Source organism: Xiphophorus couchianus, chromosome 22 (genome assembly GCF_001444195.1).
Source record: "Xiphophorus couchianus chromosome 22, X_couchianus-1.0, whole genome shotgun sequence".
Classification (NCBI taxonomy): Eukaryota; Metazoa; Chordata; class Actinopteri; order Cyprinodontiformes; family Poeciliidae; genus Xiphophorus; species Xiphophorus couchianus.
Window position 1 is genome coordinate 30,147,697 of NC_040249.1, and position 27,934 is coordinate 30,175,630.

The 27,934-nt window shown below is 37.5% G+C and overlaps 1 protein-coding gene across 5 annotated transcripts in view; it reads right to left on the reverse strand.

Annotated features, from left to right (window-relative positions):
- The window catches only part of LOC114137745 (attractin-like protein 1), a 324,777-nt gene that overhangs the window by 230,473 nt on the left and 66,370 nt on the right, over positions 1-27,934 (reverse strand). For 3 of the 5 annotated variants that reach the window (XR_003594084.1, XM_028006549.1, XM_028006551.1), the window contains exons 11-18: positions 20,830-20,914; positions 19,850-20,061; positions 17,678-17,796; positions 17,253-17,369; positions 16,038-16,170; positions 12,423-12,610; positions 5,879-6,092; positions 5,377-5,568 (exon numbers count right to left, since the gene is read on the reverse strand). Coding sequence is in view for 3 of the 5 variants with exons in the window: in XM_028006549.1 (XP_027862350.1) it covers positions 5,377-5,568; positions 5,879-6,092; positions 12,423-12,610; positions 16,038-16,170; positions 17,253-17,369; positions 17,678-17,796; positions 19,850-20,061; positions 20,830-20,914 (1,260 nt within the window). In the remaining 2 variants the exon portion in view is untranslated. Of the gene's footprint in view, positions 1-5,376; positions 5,569-5,878; positions 6,093-12,422; positions 12,611-16,037; positions 16,171-17,252; positions 17,370-17,677; positions 17,797-19,849; positions 20,062-20,829; positions 20,915-27,934 lie in introns of those variants that run through there. The other 2 variants (XM_028006550.1, XR_003594085.1) reach the window with 2 other exon arrangements.

Consider the following 27,934-nt stretch of genomic DNA (forward strand, 5'->3'; position numbering starts at 1 on the left):
ACTTGCGTACCGATAGAACAGGAATGGGAAGATGACAAGGTGCAGATAAGGTCTACGTCACTCAGTAAGATCACGCTTGGTGTCCTTACTGAGTGTGATTGGTTAGCCTCACGCTCAGACCATAGGGGGATGATGTTGCTCTTGAAAGCAGTATTTGTCTTCTCTCTTGGGCAGTTTTCTCAGGATGTTCTCAGGAGAGAGAGTGAGAGAAAAAAAAGAGAGAGAGAGAGAGAACGTGCTGCAGTGCAGATCCCCAGGCTCAGAAAAAAAGGCAAGGCAAACACCATGTCTGGCTGGGTTGACAGTTGAGCATGGAGGCTCACAGATATGTAAAGTGCCAACTTCAGAGACACTTGCCGTCAAAAACTGCTGGAGCAAATGGATGATACCAGATGAATTCAAATATATACTTTCCAGAGATGCCAAAGTGAGACCTGACATTATCAGTTCACTATTACGTTTTGATACTGAACCCAATACAACACCCAACATCTCTGAAATGCTTATCCGGCTAGATCTCAAGTTTTTCTCTGCCAAGTCCAAGTAACTGTTTAATTGTACCGTTTACTTCGTAGTGACACTTTTTGCTTTAAGGGTGGGTTAACTTTTAATATGAGCTAAGTTGAGGTTTTCTCTGAGGGAAAAGAAAACATTGAGAGAATTTTCAACATAGTTTTATTATGTTCTGCAAAGCTAAAGCAAAACATATTACGCTTAAGCCACTCATGTTCAGGTCTGAGTTGATAAAGTGATGATTGATCATGCTGACTGATCTAACTGGATGCAGCCTGAATGAGTTATCCTCCCTCAGATTAACTGCCACATCCCTGGAAGCTCAAACCCAAAAAGCATCTGTCTTCAACACAACAATATTAACACTAGAACTGACAAGTCTTTTTTTGAATACTATTACATCCCAGCTGAAAACACAATCATTTTTATGTCTTCCACCTGTCACTGACTGATAAGAAAATATTACAAGGTGGTTGCTTTTTTGATATAATTTATTGATACATCTGTTAGAGATGTTTTGTTGTTTTTAGGACAAACCCCACTTTTAACCAACTGACACTGAGTTTAGTCTTTTGCACAGTAAAACAACAGACAAAAGAAGGCAATGGATCAAACAGATCAGTGCTTTTGCCAGTTGGTAGATTTTTTTACTCTTTCTTGTTAAACTATAAATGTCAACATATGGTATTTGTCCATAACTATTAGTTGTGTACTCTACATAACAGATGAAATAATGGCATTAAGAATGCCATTTTAAAAATGAAAGCCATAAAAAGTCCAGAAGGCAGTTTGACACAGTCCATGGAGAGACAAAGAAGAAGATACTCAAGATGGATTCATCCAAACTCTACCTTTTCGGTAACAATGGTGGGATGGAAAACTAACACTGCACATCATCTTGAACACAACACCCCCTTAACGAAATATAGAGGTGATGGTCAGAGTTGATAGTCGGATGGAAGGAGCTAAATACAGAACAATCCTGGAGGAAAACCTGTTGGACGCAGTAGAAGACATCCAGACTGGGAAAGCAGGAGAACTAATGAAAACATACAACTGGAGCTACAATAGAATGACTGAGATTGAAGAATGTTCAAGTATTAGAATTGCCTGGTTAAAATCTACATCCAATTTAGAATCTGTGACAAGAATGGAAATTAAATTTTCACATTTGCTTTCCACTTACTCTAACTGGGTTTGAGTTATTTTCTAAACAGGAAAGAAATCTCAGTTTCAAGGTGGGCAAAGCTGTTAAGAATATGATCAAAAAGACCTGCAGCTGTAGTATCAGTGGGATGTGAATTTACATTGTGCTGACTCTAATCTCTTCTAGTACAAGTGCATGCTACACCTTTTGGGGTTTACAAACTGTTGTATTATTTCACTTTCACGCAACGAGGCAGTACTTTGCATTGGTCTCTCACATAACATTCCAATAAAAAACACTGTAGTTTGTGGTCATGAAGAGATAAAAAGTGGTATGAACTGAGATTGTTATAGTTAAACTTCATGTGATACTGAAAACCTTTAAAAGAATGTATTTGGATATAAACTTCTGAAAAAAAATTACAGCACAATTTAACCTTAGAGTCAGGCAAATGCTGAAGAAAACTGTGACTGACCCAGCATCCAATGAAATGTTGAGCTGCAGCAAACCCACTAAAGTCTGTAATCATCCTGCGGTTTTAATTCACCGCTAACATGCTTTATTCCAAACAGATTTTCATGACATTTTGCTTGATTTACATACAGAATAAATCAGTGCTTGTCCTATTGTTGCTAGGCCTGTTACATTAACAAATTTTGCTGAGCAATTCATTGTCTCAAACATTATTGCGATAAATGATAATATTGTTTGAAGACCATTTTAAACTGATGTAATGGTAATGACATAATAATGCTAGTACATCCTGCCAAAAATAAATAAACTTTATTTTCAAAAAAACACTTAACACTGAAACTGGTAAACAAAATAAAAAAACAAAAACGAAAATAAAATGGACTCTAAAAAAATGCACTTGAATAAAACCTAAACACAACATAAAACCAAAGTGGAAATAAAAACTATGTTCAACCAAAAGAGTACAGATTATGATATCTGTATACTGTATTGCCCTTCAGTAATCATTAGATTTAGACAGAGAAGATGGACATATCAGACTACCAGATGCAATAGTTCACTCCTCCCTTACACTAAGGAAATGAGGAAGTGAGGGGTCAGTGGAGAGCACCAGAGTCGAGCCCTTTTTTATCCAGTGTCATCAATAGAAAGAGAAAAAGGCATGAAGAAATGACAAAGCTGAAAATTTAAAATGAGGTTGATAATTTTCATTTATCGTGGGATTACGGAGACCTACTTACAACGTTTAGAAAGAATAGTTAAATTTGGGGGAAATAAATAGGATGCCCATGTTACCTTACATCAGGCAACTGCATCATTGCAGCATTTTTAGCAGCTAAGAATGAAAACGTAACTTCAGTGATCTGCACCAGCAGAAGTGGCTAAAGCTATGTGAGTTCAGATTTCTCCAAAAATTGATCAACTCGTTGGCAAAATGTTTTTATTTATGCTGCTACAACCTTAGCGCTAATTTAGTATTAAACAAACATAGACATCTATATACCTAACTTAAGCATTATTTAAAGCCAAATAATTGCAAGTACAGGACCAGAGGCAGTGAGCAAAGAATGGAATTTGAAGGCCATTTTAGCTTGTGGTACACACAGTTTGTACCACAAGCTAAAATGGCCAAGTTAAAAGGGCCAAAATTAAGAACTTTCTGAAATAACCCTTGCTGAGTTTTGCCAAGTTTAAAGAGTGACTAAAATGCTGCTGGATATATCTATGATATTAAAATGAAAGCAAAAACACCGATGGTCAAAAAAGGAAATACTTTGGCTATTTACCAAACCTAACATGAACATGAACTTAACATTTTCCTAACATTTTCCCATCTAAGAAGTTATAAAATTGTTCTTAAAACTATTTTTATACAATATTGCAGAAAGTGTTCATCTGAATCAACCCAATTTTCTAAAGGGAGTGAATCGAACAAGTTTCCGAAACATTCAAACATCTGAAAAGAATTTTAGTGTGCAAAGATAAGAAGTAGGTCTGTTGTCACCAGCCAGAGTTAAAGTATGGAACTACACTCCAATGCTGCAGCCAATCAAATCTTTTTTTAAGATAAAATTCTTAGACAAATTTCAAGAATATTGTATTCAGTAGGAAATATAACAAGACATTAATATTCCATAAAACAAAAAGTTGAAGCAGAAGGTTAGAAAACAATAAGGCTGATAGACTTTAAATGAACAACGTCCTATCTGAAGTAATAAAAGGAACATTTGTCATATTTTATGCAAAGCAGTGCACTCTGAGCAACAAAGGTAAAAAAGTAGCAGAACAAAAACCTCCTACACACAGTCTGCCACCCAGCTTCAGATGAATACGGAAAGAGAGAAGGAGCTGATGAAGAAGTGAAGTTAGCACAAAAGATGGGAAAACAATCATGGCCTCAAACTGCAGACAGGAACGCTGTCTACACTCAACTCCAGGAAAGAGAGAGAAAAAACAAAACAACAAAAGATATGACTTTGAAGCTGTGTCTTTAAATTCAGAAACAAGAACATTTTATAGAGAAGTGCCTGTTTGTCTTACGAATGAAAAATCATAAGACGTTTTGCTTCGAAATACTTTGACAAAAATATACTGAACGATAAAAAAAGAGTGCAGGTTTTTTCTTACTTATCTGTCTTGTTGTATTATGAAAATAATAAAAACTAGGTACATTAAGAAAATAAAATCCTATTTTAAAGTCTATTAAAACAAAACAAAAAAGTGAGTTATATGAGGGGAGCCCCTGAACTTAAAGTGAACTGCTACAAAATATGAAGCCCAGGCAGAGAATAGCTCAGATTGTGTCACCTCTGTCACAGTAAACATTCATTTTCTGCCCTGTAGTTACATGAGTTGTGGTTCTGCCTCCAGGCTGGAACGTGTGTTAATCTGTGTGTGTGACTCTTAATAATAAGGATCACTATTGCCTATAATCATTATTCACATACTGCATTAAAGCTAAAACCCAGCGATAGCAACTGATAAAAAACATTGCAAACACTCATGCTAAAGTAAAAATGTCATACACAAGCCTTAATCAATGAATCGCATGACAAATTAAAACACCCTTGACAACTTTCATTCTGATGATTAATCATTTTTAAAGACAAATTTTGTGCACAGAGACATCATGTTTTACTTATTGGTTTCAGTCATTTCTTTTATTTCGGATATTTAAAATATCTTCCAATTCCAGTGTTCAGTGTTCTTTACAAAATTAAAACTTATTGCTCTTTAAGAGAGCAAGCATGCATTATTATGTTATTATCAATAAGTTATTTGAAAATGGTCTCAAAAAAGATGTTTATCACAGTAATTATTGGGACAATGTATCATATCATCCAGCAAAATTTATTGTGAAAGGTTTAAGAACCGTTCTCATAATCATGGAGAAACATATTCAAAATGGTATGTGACGTTAATTCAGTTTTTTTTTTTTTGCGGCCTTTTGTTCAGAATTATTTAGGGTATTTTGGCATACCATGTGTAACCATGGCAACAACATTTTTGTGCTGGCTTGTGTTTTTTGTTTTGTTTTTTTTTTCAAACCAGGAGCAGCTGATTGGTTGCTTTTTTGAGCAAAAGCTCAAAGTACAACCTGCAGAAGACTGATTCGGGCATATATTACTTGATCTATGGATGCTTGCCAACTTAATCACCTCATTATTTTTATTTTTTTAATTCTGGAGTAAATAAAAGTTTTTAAACACATTCATTTATGAAATAAAATCCCCAGACCTTACCAGAACATTCCTGGGTCTGCCACTCCATACACTGGCCATACGGGAAAGAGATGACGTACGCCGAGGAGTCCATGCACCGCTGGGTGCTCCCACACCACATGCACTCCATGGCCTGGCTGGTGCAGTTGGCGCAGCTGGTCCGCAGGGCGCATGGTGTCTTGCAGGGACGAGCGTTTTGACTCTGCAGACTCCCTGAGCAGCAGGACACAAGGACAGACGTGGAAGGAGACAGAAAATCTCAATCAGTTATGAGTTTGTTTTAAGAATCACAGAAAACTGAAGCAGAAAACAGATTTTAAAGACGCATGATGATCCAAGTGACCAATTTTCACACGCTGAAGTCATGAAGTGGACACATGAGTACGTCATTAAAATATGTCATTTTTTTAATCACCTCTTATTTAATCCAAAACCCATAGTTTCAGCCCTTAGATGTAGATCTTGTGATCTGAACCAGTTCTTCTACCTCCCCCACCATTTTGTCTCATTCATTCTTCCTCACCAGCAGCTTTTTCACAGATCAGGCCGTCAGTGGTGGCGGTGCAGGGATTGGCTTTAAGTCCGATCGACTCCGTTCTCTCCAAAAAGGCACAAAAGCCTGAGTCACTGGGCTCCCCTGGCAACCACTGAAGAGTGCTGTTGGTGAATTGGGACGCGTCCTCCCAGCCCCAATAGGACACGTTGATTTTCCGCAGGCCCACCCACGGAGATAACCTCTGTGGAAGAACAGCTTTATCTTATTAATCTGCAGTCTCTGTTCAAAACTATCAATATATGTAGATCCTGGTTGACTGACCAAACACTACAGAAAAAACAGCTGCTAACAGATACTAACACATTGAAATGTGCAACAGTACATGAGATCATCTCACATAAACAGGGAACCAGTACTGTATGAACTGCCTGTTCCTTTTGTGTCACTTTCTCTAGGAATCCATTTTAAGTTTCAAGTACTGACATTTCTCATAGTCTGTCTTTATTGCTCTCTAAATTATTTCCTTCATAACAGCTATGAAAAATGGCCTCAGTTTGGTGGAGTTCCTGTGGCAATAAAATGTGAAGCAAATTTCAAAACAAAACGTTTAGGGCTTGAGAAAAACTCCAACAATAATAGGTAAAAACCAAATCAAACTTCAAATGCTGTAGTGGCGCAGGGGGTTAGCACGCTCCACGTTTGGAGGCCTTAGTCCTCAACGCCGACATCGCGGGTTCGACTCCTGGTCCCGACGACCTTTGCCGCATGTCTTCCCCCCTCTCCTTACCCTCCTTCCTGTCTGCCTACTGTCAAAAAAATACGAGCCACTAGCGCCACAAAAACTCCTCGCAGAAAAAAAAGGAAAAAAAAAAAAAATAAATAAACTTCAAATGTCCAAGAAGGGATGGAAACAGGAATTAACATCAACATTAGTTAAGTAAATGAACTGATTAGAGCTGCAGGTATTGAACCTAAATATGTCAGATGGTGAAAAATTGATAAATTGAGCTTAATTAAACAACAAAAAAAAGATTTTTCTGTTAGTTTCGAAACAAAATAACAAATCGAGAGCAAAAGAGGTAGAGAGGGCGTGCTGTGGTGGCGGAGGGGTTAGCGCGACCCACATTCAGAGGCAACATGGCCTTGTCGCGGGTTCGACTCCTGGACCCGACGACGTTTACAGCATGTCTTCTCCCCTCTCCTTCCCCCTTTCCTGTCAGCCTACTTTGAAAAAAGGGACACTAGAGCCCACAAAAAAAAGACCCCTTGTGGGGCGATAAAAAAAAAAAAAAAAAAGAGGTAGAGAAAAATAATAAAAAAAAGAAAACACTGGAACCACTGGAAAAGCCAGGGCTGCTTCACGCCAGATTAAAACCGCCCTCCAGTCTCAATCACAGGACTCTTACGTTCATCTGAACGTTGGAAGAAAAAAAGCTTCAGTAGGAAGATCCTATGATGATTGGTGGTATCGTCATAGCTACCACAGCTAGGCTATTTCCTTTTAATCTGGAAGATTTCAGAGTAATGACGGGAGGTTTCTGTACTTCTACAATTAGTTGTGACATTATAAGAGAAGAATAAAGTTTTTTTGTTTTTCTTTTTAGCTATTGAAAGGATGCAGGTCAGGAGGTTTCCTTGTACAAAGTCAAGCACACTGCTGAGCATGTCATTTGAGGTAGTAATTTTATCCTATGCATCTTTCTTGGTGAAAGAAAATCATGTGGATGGACAAAAATATCTTTCTTTGTTACAAATCATACAGAAGTATTTTCTGAGTTTGGTTAGCTTGTTGTTCATTTTAGCTTTGTGAAATCTGGGTCATGGTTTTTTACTGGACCTGGTTTTGGTTTGTGGGGCTGATACCCAAGTATGAGGTCGATGAGGTTGGTATGGCCTATTCTCCTTCAGATTATCTGACCAGGCTCCGCCACATCCACAACCTAGGTATGCCAGCAAACAATCACAATCGAAGCCCAGAAGTTTTGTGCATGCTCCCAACAGTCAGAATGATTCCATCAGGCTGTCAAGAAAATCCGAGCTCATCCCACTTCCCCATGCTGGAGATTTTAGTTTAACAGTAATAATAAATAAAGTTATCTTTAAAATGAATCACTCAAGTGACATCAAGGCCCAACAGTAGACTTAAGTGTCAATAAAGTTAGTTTAACAGTAATAATAAATAAAGTTATCTTTAAAATGAATCACTCAAGTGACATCAAGGCCCAACAGTAGACTTAAGTGTCAATAAAATAAATCTGGTTGTGTGTGTTGTTTTTGTCTCATGCAAACTTTGCTTTAATTCTACTTTTTTCTATCTAATCATAAGAAATCATAGTCAGTCAGAGAGAGTCATGAAACAGGAAAAGCAGGTTTCCTGGAAAAAGAGGAAGTTTCCAGCCTGCAGATTTATAAAAATAGCTGAGACTATTCCTTAGTTTAAAGGTAAAGTTTTAAAGAATGAAATCTAAACATTATTAGTAATTGGATAAGATTCAAAGTAAAATACTTATATGAATATTGGTTTACTTGTAATAATACTTACACTTATATTTGTGGGAACACTTACAAGAAAAACAAGTAACTGTAACTTTAGTATAAAATAATTAGAATCATGGATTATTCTTGGTTTCTTTTCAGAAAACATCTGTAATAACTCACATTAAGATTATAATAAGAATAATTAATAAGTTATGGTTATAAAATTATAAATGAATGCTAAATCAGAGAAGCTAAAGAAAATAAATGTAATATAAATGTGATTTTGACATTGAACTTGAAATGGTGTAAAAGGTGTAAAACTGCAATTAAACATCACTGATATGTTGGAGGTAGATGGTAGGTGAAAGGTGAAAGGAAGGGAAAAAGGGAAACTAACAGGAGAGCAGAGATGATCAATGCTTTATTTAGAAAATGTCGTGCAGGCAACAGACACAGGAGGTTGAGCAACCCTGAGACATTAGCACAGACATCATGACATGATGTCTCTTAAGACAGTGATGGATATGAGATCATCTGTCTAAGCAGACAGCCAATGAAAACGCACCAAAAGGGTGGATAAACCCTATATAAGGTGGGTGCAAAAGAGGAACCTTTTGTTGGATCCTCCGGGCAGCTTCGAGCCAAGATCGAGATGGACAAAGAACTCTGCAGCTGAAGAAGAGCCGGGGCCACAGAGCCGAAGACTGTCCCGCTCATGGAGACCAACCCGTCTGGCCCACAATCTGTGGCTTCGAATCGCACTTCTCTCATCGGCTGGGTTCAGACCCCAAAGACAAAGATGAAGTCAAAGGCAAAGACAAAGACGAAGAACTGGTGCCTTTTTTCCTGCCAGCACCAAGTCCTGTGTGACCTCAGCATCCATGCGGAGAAGAAGCTCATCAGACCTACAGAGATCCCTGCCTTCGTCAACCGGCGTCTTCCTCCTGCTGCAGCACCTTCTTCATCATCAAGCCAGGTCTGGGGTGCGAAACGCCAAACTCCGTCCGTCTCTCTCAAAGGTTCCCTTTTTTAGTTCTCAGTGTCAGCAGTAGGGAAAGATAGACTAGATGATTGATTTACTTATTTGATTATTTCTGCTACTGAATGAAGCTGTACTGACCCTTGCAAAAATGCCTTACTAATAAAATATTTAGCATAAAGAAAATCTAAAGATGTTGTGGACATTCAGTTAATGAGTCACCTTAAAGTTCTTTGATGGTTGTAAAATAGCTGTGATGTTTGATTCTGGAGAGGAAAAAGTGGAAAATGTTTTTAGGTTGCTGGTAGCCCATATGTAAAACATCAACCTTGGGACTCGCCCGAGTCACTAAAACCTACCTGGTTCAATAACAAATGCAAGTTGTAGAATAGAGAACGAGCGACCGTTAACAGGTGTGCTCTGTGAAACTAGTTGGCTGTAGGCTGCTCAGTCTGGCTAATTCACAGGGGGAAGAAGGGTGGGACACCTGGATGTAGGCCGTCAGATAACCAGGCGAATCGTTTCTCGAAACCAGCTTAAACAGAGTTTACTTCAGTTCTGGACAGGGTAAATCCCAGCAGATTTAGGAAACTCAATTAACCCGTTAGAAGGAGAGCTGGTAGCACATCTCCCCTCTCAGAAGAGGAAATACGAGAGTGAGAGAGTAGAGACAGAAAGGAGGGGGGGGGGGGGTGTTGCGCAACAACAAGGCCTAATTAGGTACACACTCATGCCTTGCTTGCTTATTCCTCAGAAGATCTCTCCAAATACCTGTTGTGGTTCCATCTTAAGACTCTTTTCAACTGGCAAGTCACACACTAACTTGTTAACGTTCGGTTGTAACCCAGGCAGTGAGCTTTTCCATTATACGCTCTGTTCCTCACTATGGTAGGCGGGACATGAGCAGCAGCAGCTATGGTCAACTCTCCAATGATGTTTGTTCTCCATTGCTGAGCAATATTCAGCAATGGAGAACCTCAAGCTTCTGGTTCTGATGGACTCAAAAAACCCCACGTTTTATTTTATCTTACAGAAATTTATTTCTGTACGAAATAAATTATAATGATAAAGACTCTGATCAGTTTTCTCTATATGTATAAATAAAATTATATTGTGGCACTTTTTTTTTTTTTAAATATGCAAACCTTTGGATTTAGGCAATGCAGTCAAAAGATGTAAACCACTAGCCAAGCATGAACTTGTTTTTTTTAATTCAAAAGGAAAATAAAATTCACATCACACGCTAATATTATGTACTGTAGTTCCGGTGTTTCACAATGTCAACGCTAAACTGCAGCTCTGTCAGAAAGCTGACCAGCTGACCAGTTTTTCTCTTCTTTATTACAGTCAGTACTTCAGAGCAACTAAATCACGGTCATTCTGCAGCAAAACTTATCGCATGTGTTCCTGGCACTACTAGTGGTTAAACTCTCACTGCTCCTCCATATCAGCTCCCTGATAGCAGACGGTCCACAGCTAATACTGTTGTTCGGAGTTGTCAGTGATGTAAATCACAAGCCAATCAATGGATGTGGTCAGCTGTTAAACAGATGGTTTCTGTGCTGTATCTCGATCGGTGCTGTTAGTATTACCGCTGAAGTAGGTACAAAAATCTGAGAACAGCCAGGCTGAGTTGCGCTGGATCTGCTAACGGAAAATGAATCTGGCTGAGGCGAACCGGACCGAACCATTTAGAGGCAGTCTGGTGGGAAAGTGCCTTAAGCCAGACTTAACACTAATTATTAAAATAAGTTTGCAATGTCTTCATAAGGAGGCATTACAAAAGCAAAAACTGATTCCAGATGTTTAGCGAGTCTGCTATTTACTTCAGCTAAATGAATTAAATTTGTGAACACTTTATTGTGAGAAAACAAGTGTGATTTGTTGATAATGGCCAGTAATGATTAGGAAATATTTTCCCACAACTGTAACTTATAATAAAACACTTGTAGTTCAGAGGAAAAAAGTGAAACTGCAGCCCTGCTGTAAGCTTGAAATCAAACGTAAACTATCTAGAGTTGAAACAATTTTATCTTCAGTTGTTAAAGATGTTGCTGAAATCAGAAGCACTGTGTGAGGTAAAACAAGTCCCAGATCTTCTTAATTTACATCTACATAAGCATTACAGAAGGAAAGCATGTTAAACATTCCCTTCCAAGCTGCCAGATGTTTTCCACACATCTGGATTTGCTGACACAAATTAACTTTATCTGTGCTTTGTGATGGGCTGAGATGAAAAAAAAAAAAAAAGAAACATTGTTTAACTCCTCAGGGAAGTAAAAGACAGAAATATGAAACTGAAAAAAAAAGTACCTCTCCTTTTCTCAGAACTGAGAATCCAGAGGAGCTGTGTGGCACTAGCTTAAACATTTAAAGACTTTAACATGATCTTTGATTCATCATGTGAAGTCAGTAATGCTGAATTATGCAAGACAGAAAAATAATCCACCCAGACTGGTTTATTATTTATCGGTTCCTGCTACATGATCATTTGAAATAAGTGTTTATATAATCTCTGGACTAAACATTCCTTGGCATCTAATTATAAAACATTACAAATTTATGATGTTAGCGTAACAGGCGGTGTAGCTGTTAGCAATGAATCAAACTGGGTCTGCAATGTTTTAAAGAATAAACGCCAAGGTACACATGAGATCTGTTCACAGTAATCAAACACTTTCATTTCAACAATGAACTAAAATGATTAATAATTGTTTCTCTCACTGACTTTGTATACACCAACCTTTATTCCCACGCCGAAAGGTTTCAAGCTTTCAAAAGGGAGACATTTCATTTCAAAAGACGTCTTTGAATATGTTATTTGAGGAAGAGTAGATCTCAAAGAAATATTTATATCTTTTCTAATATGTTTAAGAAAAGGTAAACATGAAGACGAAGGACAAAAACAAATAAAGTTCTAATTTACTTCATCTTTTCAGACAAAAATATTTGTCAAATACATTCTATTTAGAAGTAAACAAAGTGTTTCCTGAGATGAAATCCGGTCTCAACAATTAATGCTCACAAATAAAATGGATTTGCAACAGACAGCACTAGTAAAAATAATGGCCAGGTCCTGGTGCATTATTTGGTGGATTTAAAACAGGCACCCACCTGATTTTCGAGCTCATACTTGTGTAGCTCCTCCAGAACAAAACCAACTTGGTTGTCTGTGAGCAGAGAGGCTATATTTCCTCCCAGGTTTTTGCAGTAGTGCTGTGCGTTATCGTAGCTCTCTCTGCTGGAGTTGATCCTCAGGCAGACGTCCCCGACGTGGTACCAGCCATCCCCACAAAGCTGCCCTAGGCACACAAACAAACACAGCTCTACTGCTTTTGCTCTCTACATGTTAGAATTCATATATGAGAAAAATGGCTGTCTAACCCCTGACCAAATCACTTGGATTTGGTTAGGTCATTTAATCTTCAAACAACACAAATCTCACAAATCCCAGCCTGAGCATAAGGTACAAAGTGTTTGAAAAAGATATAAAATAGTTGAAAGAAAAAATAAGGGCTGTTTACATGACAACCTTCTGAGGGTAAGCGTGCACATATGCTAATCCTTAGCATGCTGCCATACAAACAGCTAGCAAACGTCACTTTTTCACACATTTGTGAAATTTCTACATCATATCAGTATGACATAGCATTTGATTTACTGTAATATAAAAACCTTAACAGTAACATTTGGTAGTTCATCATGCCACAGAATGCTGTGTAATTTCCTGTGTAATTTCCAAAGCCACATTTAGTTAAACCCCATTCCACAGTAATGGTAAAAATTAAAATTACATTAAAATGATTTTACTTGAAAAACAGTATTAAAACAATTATAGGCCTATTTTAAAAAGTCTGATTACATATTTAGGTATTAAGACAAAACAAGCAAACAAGCAAATTAGCGAAGAACAATTTCCAAGTGGGCTACATCTCAAAACTTTTGAATATTGTAAAAGGTTTCATACTTTTTGTCACTTATTTCAAAAACTGAAACTCATATTACACAGAGTAAAATATTTCAAACTTTTATTTGTTGTCAGAATTTGGTGTCTCAATTTTCATATTACATATAATCAATTAGAAATGATTTTTTCATGTCAAGCTTTTTAAAGATATGTTTATTCTTATGCAATAGGTCATGCACTATTTCCTCTTGCATGAATTACTGTACCAGTGTTTTCAATACCTGTAGGCCAAAAATCACAAAAATTACAAGAAAAATAGACTTGAAATATTTCACTTTAAGTGTAATGAAATTATAAAATAAATTCATTACACTTACATAAACTTTCGATTTCTGGAATAAGCGAAATAGTGAAAATTTTATTAGATTCTATTTTCTTAATCCACAGGTATGCTACATTTTCTCAGTAGCAAATGGATTAATTTATGAAACACACAAACTTCATTATTCTCATACAGGTCACTATAGAAGGAAAACATTCTTTAGTTGTTTATTTTGGTCTCAATGACTAATTGCATTAAGACCTGTAATGGTTTCCATCACCAACCTTCGAACCAACAGAGAAGAAAATACCTGCATTCTTCAGTATTTATAAAGATAACAGTAAAAGGGCAATATCTGACAGGAACAGAAGGAGAAATATGGATGACTGGAGGAAAAAAAATAATAGCACAAAAATAAAGAATTTAGATAGACTGGGTTATAGTTGTGAAAAAAACAAAAATAAACACATCAGATCATTTAGAATAATCTTTCACAACAGTGTGTCTGAAGAAAAGGCCAGAGCTGCCAAGATGGCGGCACTACTCCCTTCTCCCCTAAACATTACCAGTCTTACAACCAAATACATCTCCAGGTGGAATTACAAGAGATGTCAGAGCGTCGCACTAATGGTTTTACACACAAATACATTTTCATTTAATTTGTGAAGTCAATGACCCATCAAAAGGTTCCATACTAAATGATGCTATAAGTTCTGGTTACAAATGCAGATTCCAGAGATACGACAGGTGGTTAGTCATGGGTGTACAGAGGCTGTTCCACACTCACTGGGGCAGAAAAGACTATCTACTCTACATACACAACAAAACAACAAAGTTAAGCAGTCTAATGATAAGAAGCTGAAGGAACAAAAACGTTAACACCATCACAAATAATGGATGCTGACTTCTGCCTACTGGTCTCTTAAACATATAAAGCATATGGGAAATGTTAACAGACCATAGTACCAAAACCTGGAATACCCTTGGACCTTCAATAAGAATCTAAAAAATATTTGCATCTGGCTAGATTACATCTCCTCCAAACTCCAAAGACAATAGTTCCAATCCTGTAGCAAAAGGAAAAGTTGTCACAGTGAGATTGTTGGAGAATCTTCAAAGGTGGTAGAAGCTAACAAGTTAGTCAGATGTACACTGCATCAACCCACCAACTGAGGGTCCATCACAACTTTTTAAAACAATTGTAAGACCTGGAAAGCACAGGAACTTTCTATATTCAGTGAAGCTGAACAAGTGTATATATCATCTTGGCAGAGACAGAACAGACTGGTGAGTCACAGCTGGCCTGGCGGACTGAGAGCCTCAACCAATGTAGCTTCACATAGAAACAGGGACGTTGTTTGACTGTTGCAGCAAAATCCTTCACATGCTCCAAGGGGCTTGCTTTTTGGAGAAAAACGCATTTTTTCTCTCTTTTTCTATGTACATTAAAAAATGTAATGACTCAGAGCAGAAGGTAAAGAGTATCAAAGAGTACACTGGCTACTATTATTCTGAGGCAATCTTTAGCCTAACACTGCGATAGCCATGCTCAAGAACTTGTTTTTTAAAAATTTGAGGCTAATGTTGACATTGGTGCCACCTACTGATGTGGGATATGAATTACATGTTTTTTTTTGTTTTGTTTTGGGGGTTTTTAATCCCAGAGTGTGTAGTCACAGATTTCAGTGACAGGAAACAGTAGTTAGCAGTGTCCTAAAACATCCTCACTATTAAAATCATTATATTAAACTTTTCTCGTCAAAAATATTGCTTTATGTTGCCGAGACGTGTGACAGAAAAAGTTAGTTTTGTTAAATGGTAATATCTTGGCGAATGGAGCTAAAACTAGGGTGGATGTAAGTCTACAGCACTTATCAGACCAACAAGAAGCCAAATGAGCACATCAAAAAAATTTACCAGTAGGTGGCGGTACGAGATATTCTAAGAATTGAATATATTAAGATCAATTCACAGGTGAATTTGATTTGGATACTTTTGATTTTATTCTTCTTTATTTGAGGTTGTGAGTTTATTTATAAGTTTTGTAAGGACTTTCCATGTTGGCTTTAATATAAAAATGTTATTTCTATCTTAGCAAGCAATAATATGATATTAGGGATGGATTGAATGCTGCAAGTCAGTAACTCAATGCAATCTGCTGGTTTTCCTGAAATAGAAACTTTTAATCTACTTTGAATAAATTCAAAGTAGATTCAAACAGTGTCAAACAGTGCCTACTGTACTGTTTGACAACTAGGATCAACTGGAACGTATGTGTGATTGAACTGGAATGATTTTTGTTGTGAATTGGTGCTTTATGAATAAACTAATGCAAAACAAGACATTAAGAATTTATGATAAATAGGTTGATTCAAGGGGGGAAATATCAATGTGTAAAGTGTTTTTTTTTCTTTGTTCTTTTCCAAGATTCTACATTAAAGCACAAACCACATGAATTTTTAATCATTAATAAAGTGTTTTGATGAGTGTGTGTCCTCACCGGGCAGCACCTGGCACTCCTGCTGCTGCACCTCCCACTGACAGTTACTGTTCAGGGAGCAGCTCCGGCAGTTGGCCAGTCGGAAACACTCCTGCTCCTCCCGTCGCTTGCACCTGGACGAGTCTCTCACTGACTTCTCACAAAAACAGAGAGAGAGAATGAGGAAACAATATTAGTTCACTTCCAAGTTTTTTATTTTCAAGTAAATACAATAAACCCAGAGAAATCAATACAGCGCGCCGCGACGCACTGAAAAATGACTAAAGAGTGATGGGCGTGGTGAATGAGAAGTCAAACAGAGCATGCAGAATGAAAAATGAAATCAATATGAGCATTTTATTCTGAGATGAAGTTTTTATTGAAGAATTCATTCTGGAAGATGGGGCTGTTTCAGTTCAGAGAGTAAAATAAAAAGCTTCAGCAAACACAAGGGAAATTATTTTTATTCAAACTAAAGTTAGCAAACGTAACATATATACTTATTGTAAATGTAAGTATCATCTGGTCTTTACCCGGCTCTAAAATGATTGAAATCTAAGCTTAAGGGGACAAAATCGTTGACAGATTGAACAGCACTATGTGAAAAAACCAATTGTACTTCATGACTAAACAGCAAGCAGAAAAACTTTGGTCGGGGATGTAGCTCTTGTTTTTGAGGACTGCATGCTCTGTCCTTTGCATGACTTTGCTGGGGGAATCCAACTCATGACAAATATCATGTCTTAAATGTTTTCCACTTATGATGAACCATAAAATTGTTGTAAATGAGTTTATAACTTTGTCCAAATGGATGAGCATCAGTGACTGCCTATCTAAGGTCGCTGATGATGTTCTTTCACGTTGGCATTGTGTTAGCACTACCGCTAACAGTAGTCATTGAGGCACACTGCCCTGTGTGTTTCAATGTCATACCAATAATATTATTTGAGCTAAGTAAAGTAGCAATTTCATTTGTTGATTTAAATAGACTTTTTATTTCTGTATTGCCAGTCTTAATTTTGGCAGATTTCAGCTATAAATATTTTTTGTTTGTTTACTAAAATGTTTTCCATTTAAATACCATTCATGACTAAATTACAATATTCATTCTTTATATTAAATCAGTGTTTCCAGAAAATGGAACGCCACTAATCTCCATATAAACTCAAATGATGTAAAACAGGTTGCAGCTGAACAGAAAAATAAATATTCTCTATATTGTAAAATAATACACACATGTCCCCTCCTTTGCGCGCCATGCTTCCACAAGCTGAGCTGATGTTCAGACAACATGGATGGAGGTGGAGACAGAGAGAGAGCGCCGCCGTGCTGCTGGGCCAGTTCCAAAGTCAGCTATACAAAATCAGAAACATTCATGGTTTCATATTCAGATGCAGCCAAGCAAACACATAGAGAGAAAAACAACAGAGGCACACACAGAAAGACAGACAAAGAATTGTTCAGATTAAAACCAGAGAAACAGAACGAATGAGTGAAATGCTAAGATGAACACAAAATCATTTAACAGTGGTATCATTCATCTGTTTTAAGGCATTTTTAACTTCTATTATTTTCTCATATTTCTTCCAGCACAACTATCAGAAAGTATAGCAGGATGTACTGTTTTTAAAACTTTTAACCGATAACCTGTGTGAACTGACCACGGTGCAATTGCTCGAGGCGGAGATGCACTTCCTGTCCTCACACCACTGGCAGCCCCAGGTGTTGGCTGTGCAGCTGGCGCAGTCTGAGAAGCGAATGCACTGTTCGTCTGTGCTGTCTGCAAGAAGAGCAACAAAGGGTCGTCAGAATATAGTAACGTTTTACCAGAGTTAGGCCTGTCACGATAGCAAATTTTGCTGAGCGATTAATTGTCTCAAAAATTATTGCGATAAACGATAATATTGTTTGAAGACCTTTTTACACTGATTTAATGGAAATGACGTAATAATGCATGCGATTTCCTGCCAAAGATAGATACACTATATTTTCAAAAGAATATTTAACACTGGAAATGATAAACAAAATAAACAAAACAACCAAAAACAAAAATAAAATGGATTCTCAGTCTCTATTAATAAAAAATGTACTTGAATAAAAACTAAACAACATAAAGCCAAATTGGAAATAAATACTGCATACAACCAAAAGAGTGCAGATTACAAAGTCTGTATATTATGTTGCCCTTCAGTAATAATTAGATTTAAATAGAGAAGATGGGCACATCGACTACCTGATGGAATAGTTCACACTACATGATTTTTGCTCCTATTTTTCCCCTTACAACAATCTTAGGACGTTGATCTTTCTAGGATTGTGTGGTGTGTTATGGTAGATCATCTTGCCACTCTGATCCAAATCAGGGGTTTTCCCCGACTGGGATCTTAAGGCAGCCTGTTGAATGTGACAGGCAGCCAATCAGAAAGCGCGGATTCTCCTCAGTGTTTTCTGAGGGGAAATTACGGAGGGGAATCCCAAACAGCCAGCAGACATTGGAGATGATATGTGGAAACAACATTAATGTTTATTCAACATGCAAAGAATATAGAAATGACAAGAGGAGGAGTTGGAGCGAAATTGCTACTGCAGTTGATAAACCCGGTAACTTTTCAGCTGTTCTTCGTTAACGTGACGTAAATACTGTAGGTTATAATGATTTTCATTCAGTCAGGACTGTATGCTGACACTAGCCACATGCATTGCAGGTAGATTGTAGTAAAGGATTGATTAATGCCTGGTTTTAAAATTAGTTCACTGAACTTGTAGCCATTATTTTGTGCCCATTGTTGGACACCACGCGGCCAGACCGAACCCGATCGAACCGTTATACCTAGGATTGCTGTCGGCTAATGTGTGGTCTGTCAGGTTTTGAAAATGGGCCGACAGCTCTAAGATCGTGTCGTGTGCGCTGGGCTTTACACTGAGGAAATGAGGAAGGGAGGAGTCAGTGGAGAGCACCGGAGTTGAGCCTTTTTTCATTCAGTGTCATCAACAGAAAGAGAAAAAGGTCGGAAGAGACGATAATGCCGATAATTAAAATGACGTCGATAGTTTTAATTTATCGTACGATTAATTGATTTATCGTTTATCGCGACAGGCCTAACCAGAGTAGAACACCACTTTGGTTAGCCTTCTGACTGGAAGATCAGTTGGTTTTTATGGAAATGTCAATCAAAAAAGCAGGTTATGGATGGTTATTTCCTCACTTATGGGCCCTTTAAGCCATCACTTTTTATAAAGAGTAAACATCCTACGATAAAACTGCTAAAAACTAAAACCTGTCACACTGTTACGTATGTGCCTGTTATTGTAATGAAGGCCAAGAGACAAACTCCCTTATAGAATTGATGCAACTTTTAGCTACTTCCTTGTGCTATTCTATGGTGTCTGCACAAATGATGTTTGACTTACCTCAGGACACTTTTAATCTGAAAATTCAACTGATATGTTTTAGGGATGGGCATTTGTCATATTGTTTATCATTTTTATTCAGTTGTTCTGGATCTGAGCTCTATTTTATGATATAATTTTCAAAATACTTTTCATTTAAACCTGCAATACGATGGATGAAGTAGAACACAAAGAAGCAATGCTTTAACTACATCTGGTTCAGGATTATCCTAATTAGTTTAAAACGAGCAGATTGGAGCATTGATAACCTCTGTTCTCATAATTACAATATGCAAACAAATTTGAAAATCAAAGGCTTTCAGAATAATTATAGTCATCATGAAACAATCAGCCTACTGGGAGTGAAGCTTGTCTTAGACAAAAGGGTTTTATAGTTTTGGGAAGACATAGATGAATAGAAACGGTAAACAGAGTGGACCTACCGGGTTGTGCAGGGCAGAAAGAAGCCGGGACGATGTGATCGTGCTGTTTGGACTCCCATGGGAGACATCTGCTTTTCACCCAGAGGCAGCGAACTCCCGGCCCAGCCGCCAAACACAGAGTTGGGGACGAGAAGGCTTGGCAGGATGGAGGGTTATAGGCCAGCACGTCATTCAGAAGCAGACCCGAAAAGCCTCCAAAGACGTACATGGAGCTGGAAAACCCAGATAATAACAGAGTTTAGGAGAGATTTGTGTGAGAAGGAGGAAACGCAGCCAATCTTAAACAGGCACAGATGAACACAGGTAGAAAACATTGAAAGGCAGCAGAAAGGACCTTTAGAAATCAAAAGGACTTTATGGTTTGAAGCCGGCCTTCTGAAGTTGAAAGCTGACATTTTTGTGGTCATAGTTGACTCTTTGAAGAGTGAATGTTGTTAAAGGATCAGGTCACCATTTCAAATGGAAGAAAGAACATCCCCTCATATTCTGATGGATTTCTTGAAGCAGACATCTAGTTTTTATTTAGAGCTGACATTTACAGGCAGCCCTACCCTAAGAATGAACCAGTTGAACCTTTGAATTCTTGAAGGGTTGCAATTTGAATTCAAAATAAAATTGATCAGCACCAAGGCTGTATGTTCAGCGACAAAGGAAGCAGCCACACAATGTAATGATGTCATGAGTCGATGTTGAGAGCTAAAACCAACCAAACCCTGAATTTCTGTAGAGAAACTGTGAAGCAGGAACTGTATCTCCATATAGAGGCGCTTCTAAACAAAGAGCTTCACAGGATGTAAAGAGCGGGAGGAGATGCAGCTCAATATAACATGCACTAACAGGGATGAAGCCGCAAAACAAGAAAAACCACAGACTCTTAAAGGGTACTGAAGAAGCTATGAGGACATCCAGAGGAGACGTCAAGGAAACTTCAAAGGTGAACACTGCTTTCAACATTCTTCAGGAAAGTACGAGAGACCCACCCATTGCTGACCACAGCAGAGTGTCCAAAGCGGTTGATATCTCTGTGGAGTCCTGGTCTAGGAAGGACTGTCCATTTATCGCAAGCTAAAAGACAACAAGAAGGAGAAAAAGGCGTTTCTATACATCAAGTCAAGTTTATTTGTACAGCAACAAGGCGGTTCAAACTGCTTTATATCAGAAAAAAACATAATACAGTCATCAATTATGAAACAAGAAATAGTTGTTACATTTTGTCAAATGCCATCATTAAAATTATCAAGCAAATACACATGGAATATGTTGGTCAATGTTCCATTTGCTACTAGTCCAATGGAACATTTGTAACTCCAAACAGGCAGGGTTTTTTAACTAAAAATTCAAATCAAGTTCCAACATTATAACTGCACTGATGTTTGTGGTTGAAACTTAAAAAATGGTGTATGAAGACCATACACCATGTCATCATATTTGACATCAAATTTAGAGATAATAGATCAGGAGAAATACTTTACATGGAACGAGACTCAAGATTCAACTCATAAGAATATTTTCCTAACCTTGTATCAAATTTTATGGCTGTAGAATTAAATGTAAAAAAATTAGACAATCTTAAATTTGACTCAGTAAAAGCCCTTCTCTCTTATTTTTGCCTTTGTGTACAAAGGCAAAAAGCAGCAATATTATTGCTCCTTTTTGTATTTTTTCCCATTTGTATTTTACAGCTCTGTGATGTTTTAATGACAAAGGCGTAATTAATATGGAAATGACAGGATCTGCAAGTGTGTAAGTCAGTCTTCAGAGAAAATGTGTCATCTCAACATTTAAGGCATCACTGCTCATCACTGGGAAAGTTTGAGACACCGGATTGCTAATGACCTCGTTAGCGGCTGTTAATTGAGAGTTTGTCTTTAAAGAGAGAGACGCTGCAGAGGACACTGCAACAGCTCATAACTGTGAGACTTGTGTCAGTGTCAAAAATCTAGGGTGTTGTATACAATGGTGATGATGTCTAGAGTTTTAATATATGAATGACTGGTTATTATCAGCCTCTAAAATGATTAAAATTCTCAAGCATATGAAAACACACAAAGATTTTCACCATGTCGATTTTGGATCAGTGGGGAGATTCGTCATCTTGCGATCTGAAAGTTATGGGTTTGTTTTCAACTCCAGGTTGCAGAGCAATCTGTGTATTAGGGTGCATTCACACCAGCCATGTTTAGTCCACTTTAATTCAACTACAGTCTGTTTGCCTAGAAAGTCTGGTTTGTTTGGTAGAGAATGAATCAATCCAACTCTGATGCAAACCAAAAAAAGCAAACTCTGGTCCGCCGATAAAATCAGGTCTCTGTTCGGTTAAAATGAACTCTGATTGGTTCGAATGCATATGTGTATACAAGTGGACCTGGGAAGCATGAAGCGGACTACAGCGCAAGGCATTCTGGGTAAATATCAGGGATGGAGGGCTTGAGGTCAGTCTTGGTTTGGTTTTGTTCAATAAATTGAGTCAAGGTCAGCTCAAAACTCAAATGGGTGTGGTTACATTTACTAAATTAAATATTAGTTTATTTTGACCATTATTAGTTTAATACCAAGAAGTAGCTTTGGTTGAGTAATTAACCATTTTTCCATTAATTTTTCTATTTTGTGGTGTAGAGCTTTATACTTATGGCATAAAAGTTACAAGTCCAAGGTGTAATATTACAAATGTCAGACAGAGACTCTCAATGGGCAAAAGTTTAATCCTTAACAACTTGACTTGGTTTGGGGCAAAATAAGCTATTATTCATCATTGAAAGGATTGGTTTTTTTTTTTTTTTTATAATTTGCCAGTTTAAAGGTCGGAAATTTGTGTTTTACCAGTAACTTCTGGTAATCTCAGGAGAGTACATGAGTCAAGCAAACTTGATATCTACACAGAGGATTAGGTGGTCAAAAAGACCATCATTTAGACTTATTTTCTATCAGACTGTTTTGCTTGTGTCCAGCAGATCTTGGCAAAAACTGAAACACATTACTAACCTCTAATTTAATACAATTATTGCAAAACGTTGCAGCAGCCAAGTGTGTGCACTGCATTCAAGAAGCTCAGTAATTTGGCTGCTTTTTATAACAGGTGAAAAATGGGAAGTGAAGCCATAGAGGACAAAGCACTACCAGTTCCAATTAAAGTTCATTAACCAGAATCAAATCCTATTACATTGCAAAGGAGTCAGAACTTTCTGTGTCTGTGAACAAAAATGTCCAAAAAGTCTTCAGATATCAGCAGACTAAAAAAAGTTCTGTCAGAGTTTATAAGGACTACAGATAAACAAAAATAGGAAATATGAAAGTAATCAGTTGCTAAATTGACTTCAATCACCTACTAATAATGTTGAGAACATCCAGATCCAAGTATATTTTTAAATCCTCATGAATTCTGTTCCTCAGTGTTGCAGGGATACAGATGTTTTGTCAGCTAAGCCTTAATATAACCTGCAACGTCCTGAATCGCACTGGCACATCTGCCATTTTGATCATCGCTCAGCAGGATCTCTAGGTTTGCATACAAAGCCCAGCTACGACTAATATCCAGCTCAAGCACGCAGTACGTGGTGCTAAAACTTCAGTGGCTTTTAAGTGATGCCACTTGGAACTTGGAGACCTAAAATAAGCATACTGGTTCCACAGGGAATGCATATCGTGGGAGTTTCTTTCCCTGAGAACAAGCAGCAGTTTGTTTTTTATAGCTGTGAATTTAAGGCAAATGACTTATTGTTTAAATATAGATGTGTTTTCTTGTTTGCAGTTTTTCATAATTTCACATACATATGTGAATGAAAATTACTTGTGGGATAGTCAAAATAGACAATATTTTCAATTAAAAACCCTTTTTGCTTCTTATTTTTTAAGGAGATATGTGAGCCCAACAACAAAGATATTTTTATTGCTTTTAAATTACTTAGGTTATTCAACCATCAGATTGGTGCAAAGTGCTATTACACCCATTCAAGTGTTTAATCACTGATCATTCACTGAACTTCTTTAGACTGTGGAGGCTGGGGTTACCATCAGGGATGTCTGTGCTGTGCTACATATTTAGCATTGAGATGCTATTTCAGGCTTGAGTAGTTTCACCAATAGGCTTACTTCTTTTATCATAACTTGAACACAACAGTAGTCTTTTCCAGGGTCCTATTGGGTTATTTTTTTGAAGCACAAAATAACCCTAACCCAGTGGGTCGATAAGGTCTCGTCATCATTTAAAAAAGGTGGTTGAGATGTTAACGTAAACCCTTGGGCCAATCAATGAATGAAGTCTGCTGCCAATCAAATCACTTGTCTGCAATAACCAGCTAGGTCTGGCTTGTATCACCCCTGACAAGGTTCCAAAAAATGAAGAGAAAACACAAAGGGAGAAGAATCTGGCCAGGGCTGACTGGGGAAGAACTAGATTAAAACCATGACCAGAGAAAAGGGGCTCTGGAAGGTTGAGGGTTATTGTAAAGACAAAGAAAACATGAAATATCATTTAAGTCTGTCACACCGTCCAGAAAAATCTGTTATGGTGACAGGCCTAAAATTACAATACACATCAGAAATCACAATAAATTAAATGCTTATTGTAATATTACTTTTAAGCCATAATTCCCAGCTGAATCAGGTGTCATGGATTTACTTATAAGATTTTTGCCGTTATCAAAACCAAAACCATTTACATTTATGAATCCAAATCCCGCCCTCTTTAGAAAGTTTCAGATGCATTCCAAACGTCATCTGACAGTAGCTGCAGCTAAAAACTTTCAGTAACATTTCATCTTCAAGTTCCATTTTCGTCGCACTGGATACACCCAGTTTTACCAACATGACGTGGGTGTGAAGCTGCTAAACTGAATGCTTAGCACACATTCCATAAGCCACACACATACACACACACGCCCCCACACACAGCACACAGATATATATAACCCACATTTCAACAAAGATTTTAATTTCCTCTCAGGATATGAGAAAATCTTTGTTAATAATGCATGGTGGGACAGAGAGCGTAATCGCCAAGCCAGATCGAAGCAGGCAGGCATTCTGATTGACAGGTTGATCTGATCTGCACTACTAGGGGACTTGATGAAGAAAGCCAAGAGGAGGAAGAAGAGGAGAACCAAACAGCATCACCCCCTGTCGCCATCTTAAGAAACAAGCTTTCAGAGAGTATTTGAGTTTGTGGCTGTTTGTGTGCAGCAAACAGTGTGTGGGTGTCAAGTTGGAGAGGGCCGTATTTTTTAATCAGAGTTCATTTTCCCCAAAATCTAATTAGAAGCGTGAGGGTGGCAGAGTTGTTGTGGGGGAGCACAAAGGGGGAAAGCTGAAGGGAGAGAGGAGAGAATTAAATCCAAATGATTTAAGTGCTTTCCATGTCAAGCAGAATCTAATGTGTGGCAGTGGAGGAGCAGGAGATGTTAATAACGTCATGTCGCCCCTCCAAGGTTAGTGCAGCGAAAGAACAAAAAACAAATTAGCACGCCGATCCACCGCTTGCAGCATGCACAGGACGGCACAGAGGGAAAGAAAGAGTAAATGAAGACGAAAGCAAGGATGGTGGGAAGTGGCTTCTGCAGGTTGAGCTAATTAACCATGTCCTGCAGAGATGGTCCAGAGGGCAGAGGGTCTTCAGAAGAACTTCACTGAATTCAATACAAGTTTTCTTTTTTTATTCATCTTCTTGCTGGTGGCCTCATGGGAGTGAAAATGTTGGACCACACAAGATGACAGGACTCCCTGAGTAAAAACAGGAGTTCAGACTGGACAACAGATTGATGGGGAATAAAATGAAAAAACAAAGTACAATGAATTAATGAACAACATTATCATACTAGGACTCAAATAATGAATCCTAGAACACAACTAGGACTCATTATTTGGTCTGCTGTTAGAACAAGACATATTATTGTGCTGTTTTTACATGTACTTGTTCGATCAAACCCCTAAAAAACACAAGAAGATCTGACTGGTTTTGTTTTCCTAAGGAAAACTAACTAGGACAAGCTTAACATCAGAAAATCCTCGAAGTCTGCAGAACATTTTCACATTAGTGTAAGACTGAAAACTGAAGTTATGAAAATGTAAAATGTTTTGGAAATATTTTATTTTGAAAGGCTCCCCAGACGGGGAGACGAGTGAACATTGGGTGACAGCTGAGTGCGGGGACAGCTGATGTTTTTTATTTGTTCAAACACATAAGTTTTGCCTCAGTAGTGAATGTCTGCATGGAAATGATGTTTTGCTACTTTTTTCTGTCTACAACAGCAAAATAAATTGCACCTACCTTACCCTGTGAGGTGCTTAGAGAAACCTCACAGTTGCTCTAAGCACTGTCTTGGGCTGGAGGAAATTAATATTTTTCATTTGTATAGATTATATCTATTAACATACTTCACACATTTTTATTTAAATATGTTATTATAAATTAATTTTCACACGACTGATTTTTATTTGCCCCATGGCCACTTGGTGCCCTTTTTGAAATGTGAGATGCATTATTCATACCACTGACAGAAATAGAAACCAAAATAGATTTGTAAATATTTTTATTTATTTTATTTAGCCAAAAAAGTTATTTATGATTGAAAGCAAGACATGAATCAGTAGATAATACAATAATGTAAAAGGAGTGTCAATTAAAAATAATTTAGGTGCCAAGTAAATAGTTATGTCTTCCTAAACAATCCATGAAAAAAAAATTGGCTTTACAGTGACAGTAAAGCATTTTAATAATTGCTGACGATTTATCTTTAGTGATGAGCTCCAAGTGTTTGAGGTTGGAAGGACCTCCTAGTCTTTAACTCACTTCATGACATCAGCCACCACCCCTGTAATGAAGGTTGTACAAAATCTGCCTGGAGCCAAATTTTTTCTTCATTCCACCTGAAATTAAGTTTGAAATCAATTAAACTTTTCTTGTGTGTTTTCTTGATACAAATCTTCCCTTTGCATATCTTTGTGTCTCTTGCAAATGAATAATTCATGACATTTATAAAAACTGAGGAAGTTAATGCAAAAGCACTGGACATATAAAGACATATTTACGCTGAACCCTAATAGAAAGAACACCATTGAATCTGAGAAACTTAAAACTGTGAAGCTATGTAATGTTTACCACTTTCAATTTAGGTTTTTATTCTCAGTCTTATTACTTGCCTCACCTTTACTGTCTTAAGGCAATTCTCTTTTGCAGCAGTGTGTGCTTTCTTTTCTCTCCCTAAATCCCTGCTTCATTTATTCTTTATTTCTAACTCTACACATACCTCCTACCCCCAAATACTCTTACTCCCTTATTTCATCTGCATCCTCAAAATCAGAACTTTGTGTTTTGTGCTGCAGAGAATAGTAGGAAAAAATAGCAGACAAAACTAAAAGTGAGAGTCTGATTCAGAACAACAATTAGTCATTAGATATTACAATGTATAATATCAGAGTCTTCTTCTGATTGGAGATTTAACAATAGTGCTCTGTCTGTCCTCCATGCCACTTCATTGATCTCAAGATATTCAACTTGAGTTCAGTGGTTGAAGCTTCCGCTTGCCTCAAAACTATGCAAAACAACTCAACTCAGAAAAATACTTTCCTTAGTTTTTTTTTAATACATAGCATGTCCAAGCAACCTAATAAACAACAGTGCACACATGCAAACAGATTCTTTTTAGAAGCAAACCAAATACCTGCTTTCTTGTTTAAGTATTGGTAACTAGATATTAAAAAATGCTAAAAAGGGCCTCCAACATGTGGTGACACTTACACTTTTAATCCAAAACATGTACTGTAGGTTTAATACAAGTTCATAAGAGAGGTGGCAGTAGACCTTTGAACAACATCTTGAAGAGTGAGAAGATGCCTGAGAACTGGAAGAAAAAAGTGTTCTGGTGCCAATTATCAAGAACAAGAAGGTGGACTGAATTGGGGGCAATTACAGAGGAATAAAGCTAATGAGTCTTACAATGAAGCTGTAGGATAGCGTAGTCGTAGTGGAAGCCAGGCTAATGTCAGAAGTGAGCGTTTGTGAGCAGCAGCATGGTTCCATGCCAAAGTAGAAGAGTGCTACAGACACAAGTTTTTGCTTTTAGGTGTCTTTAATTTTAGAGAAAGCGTATG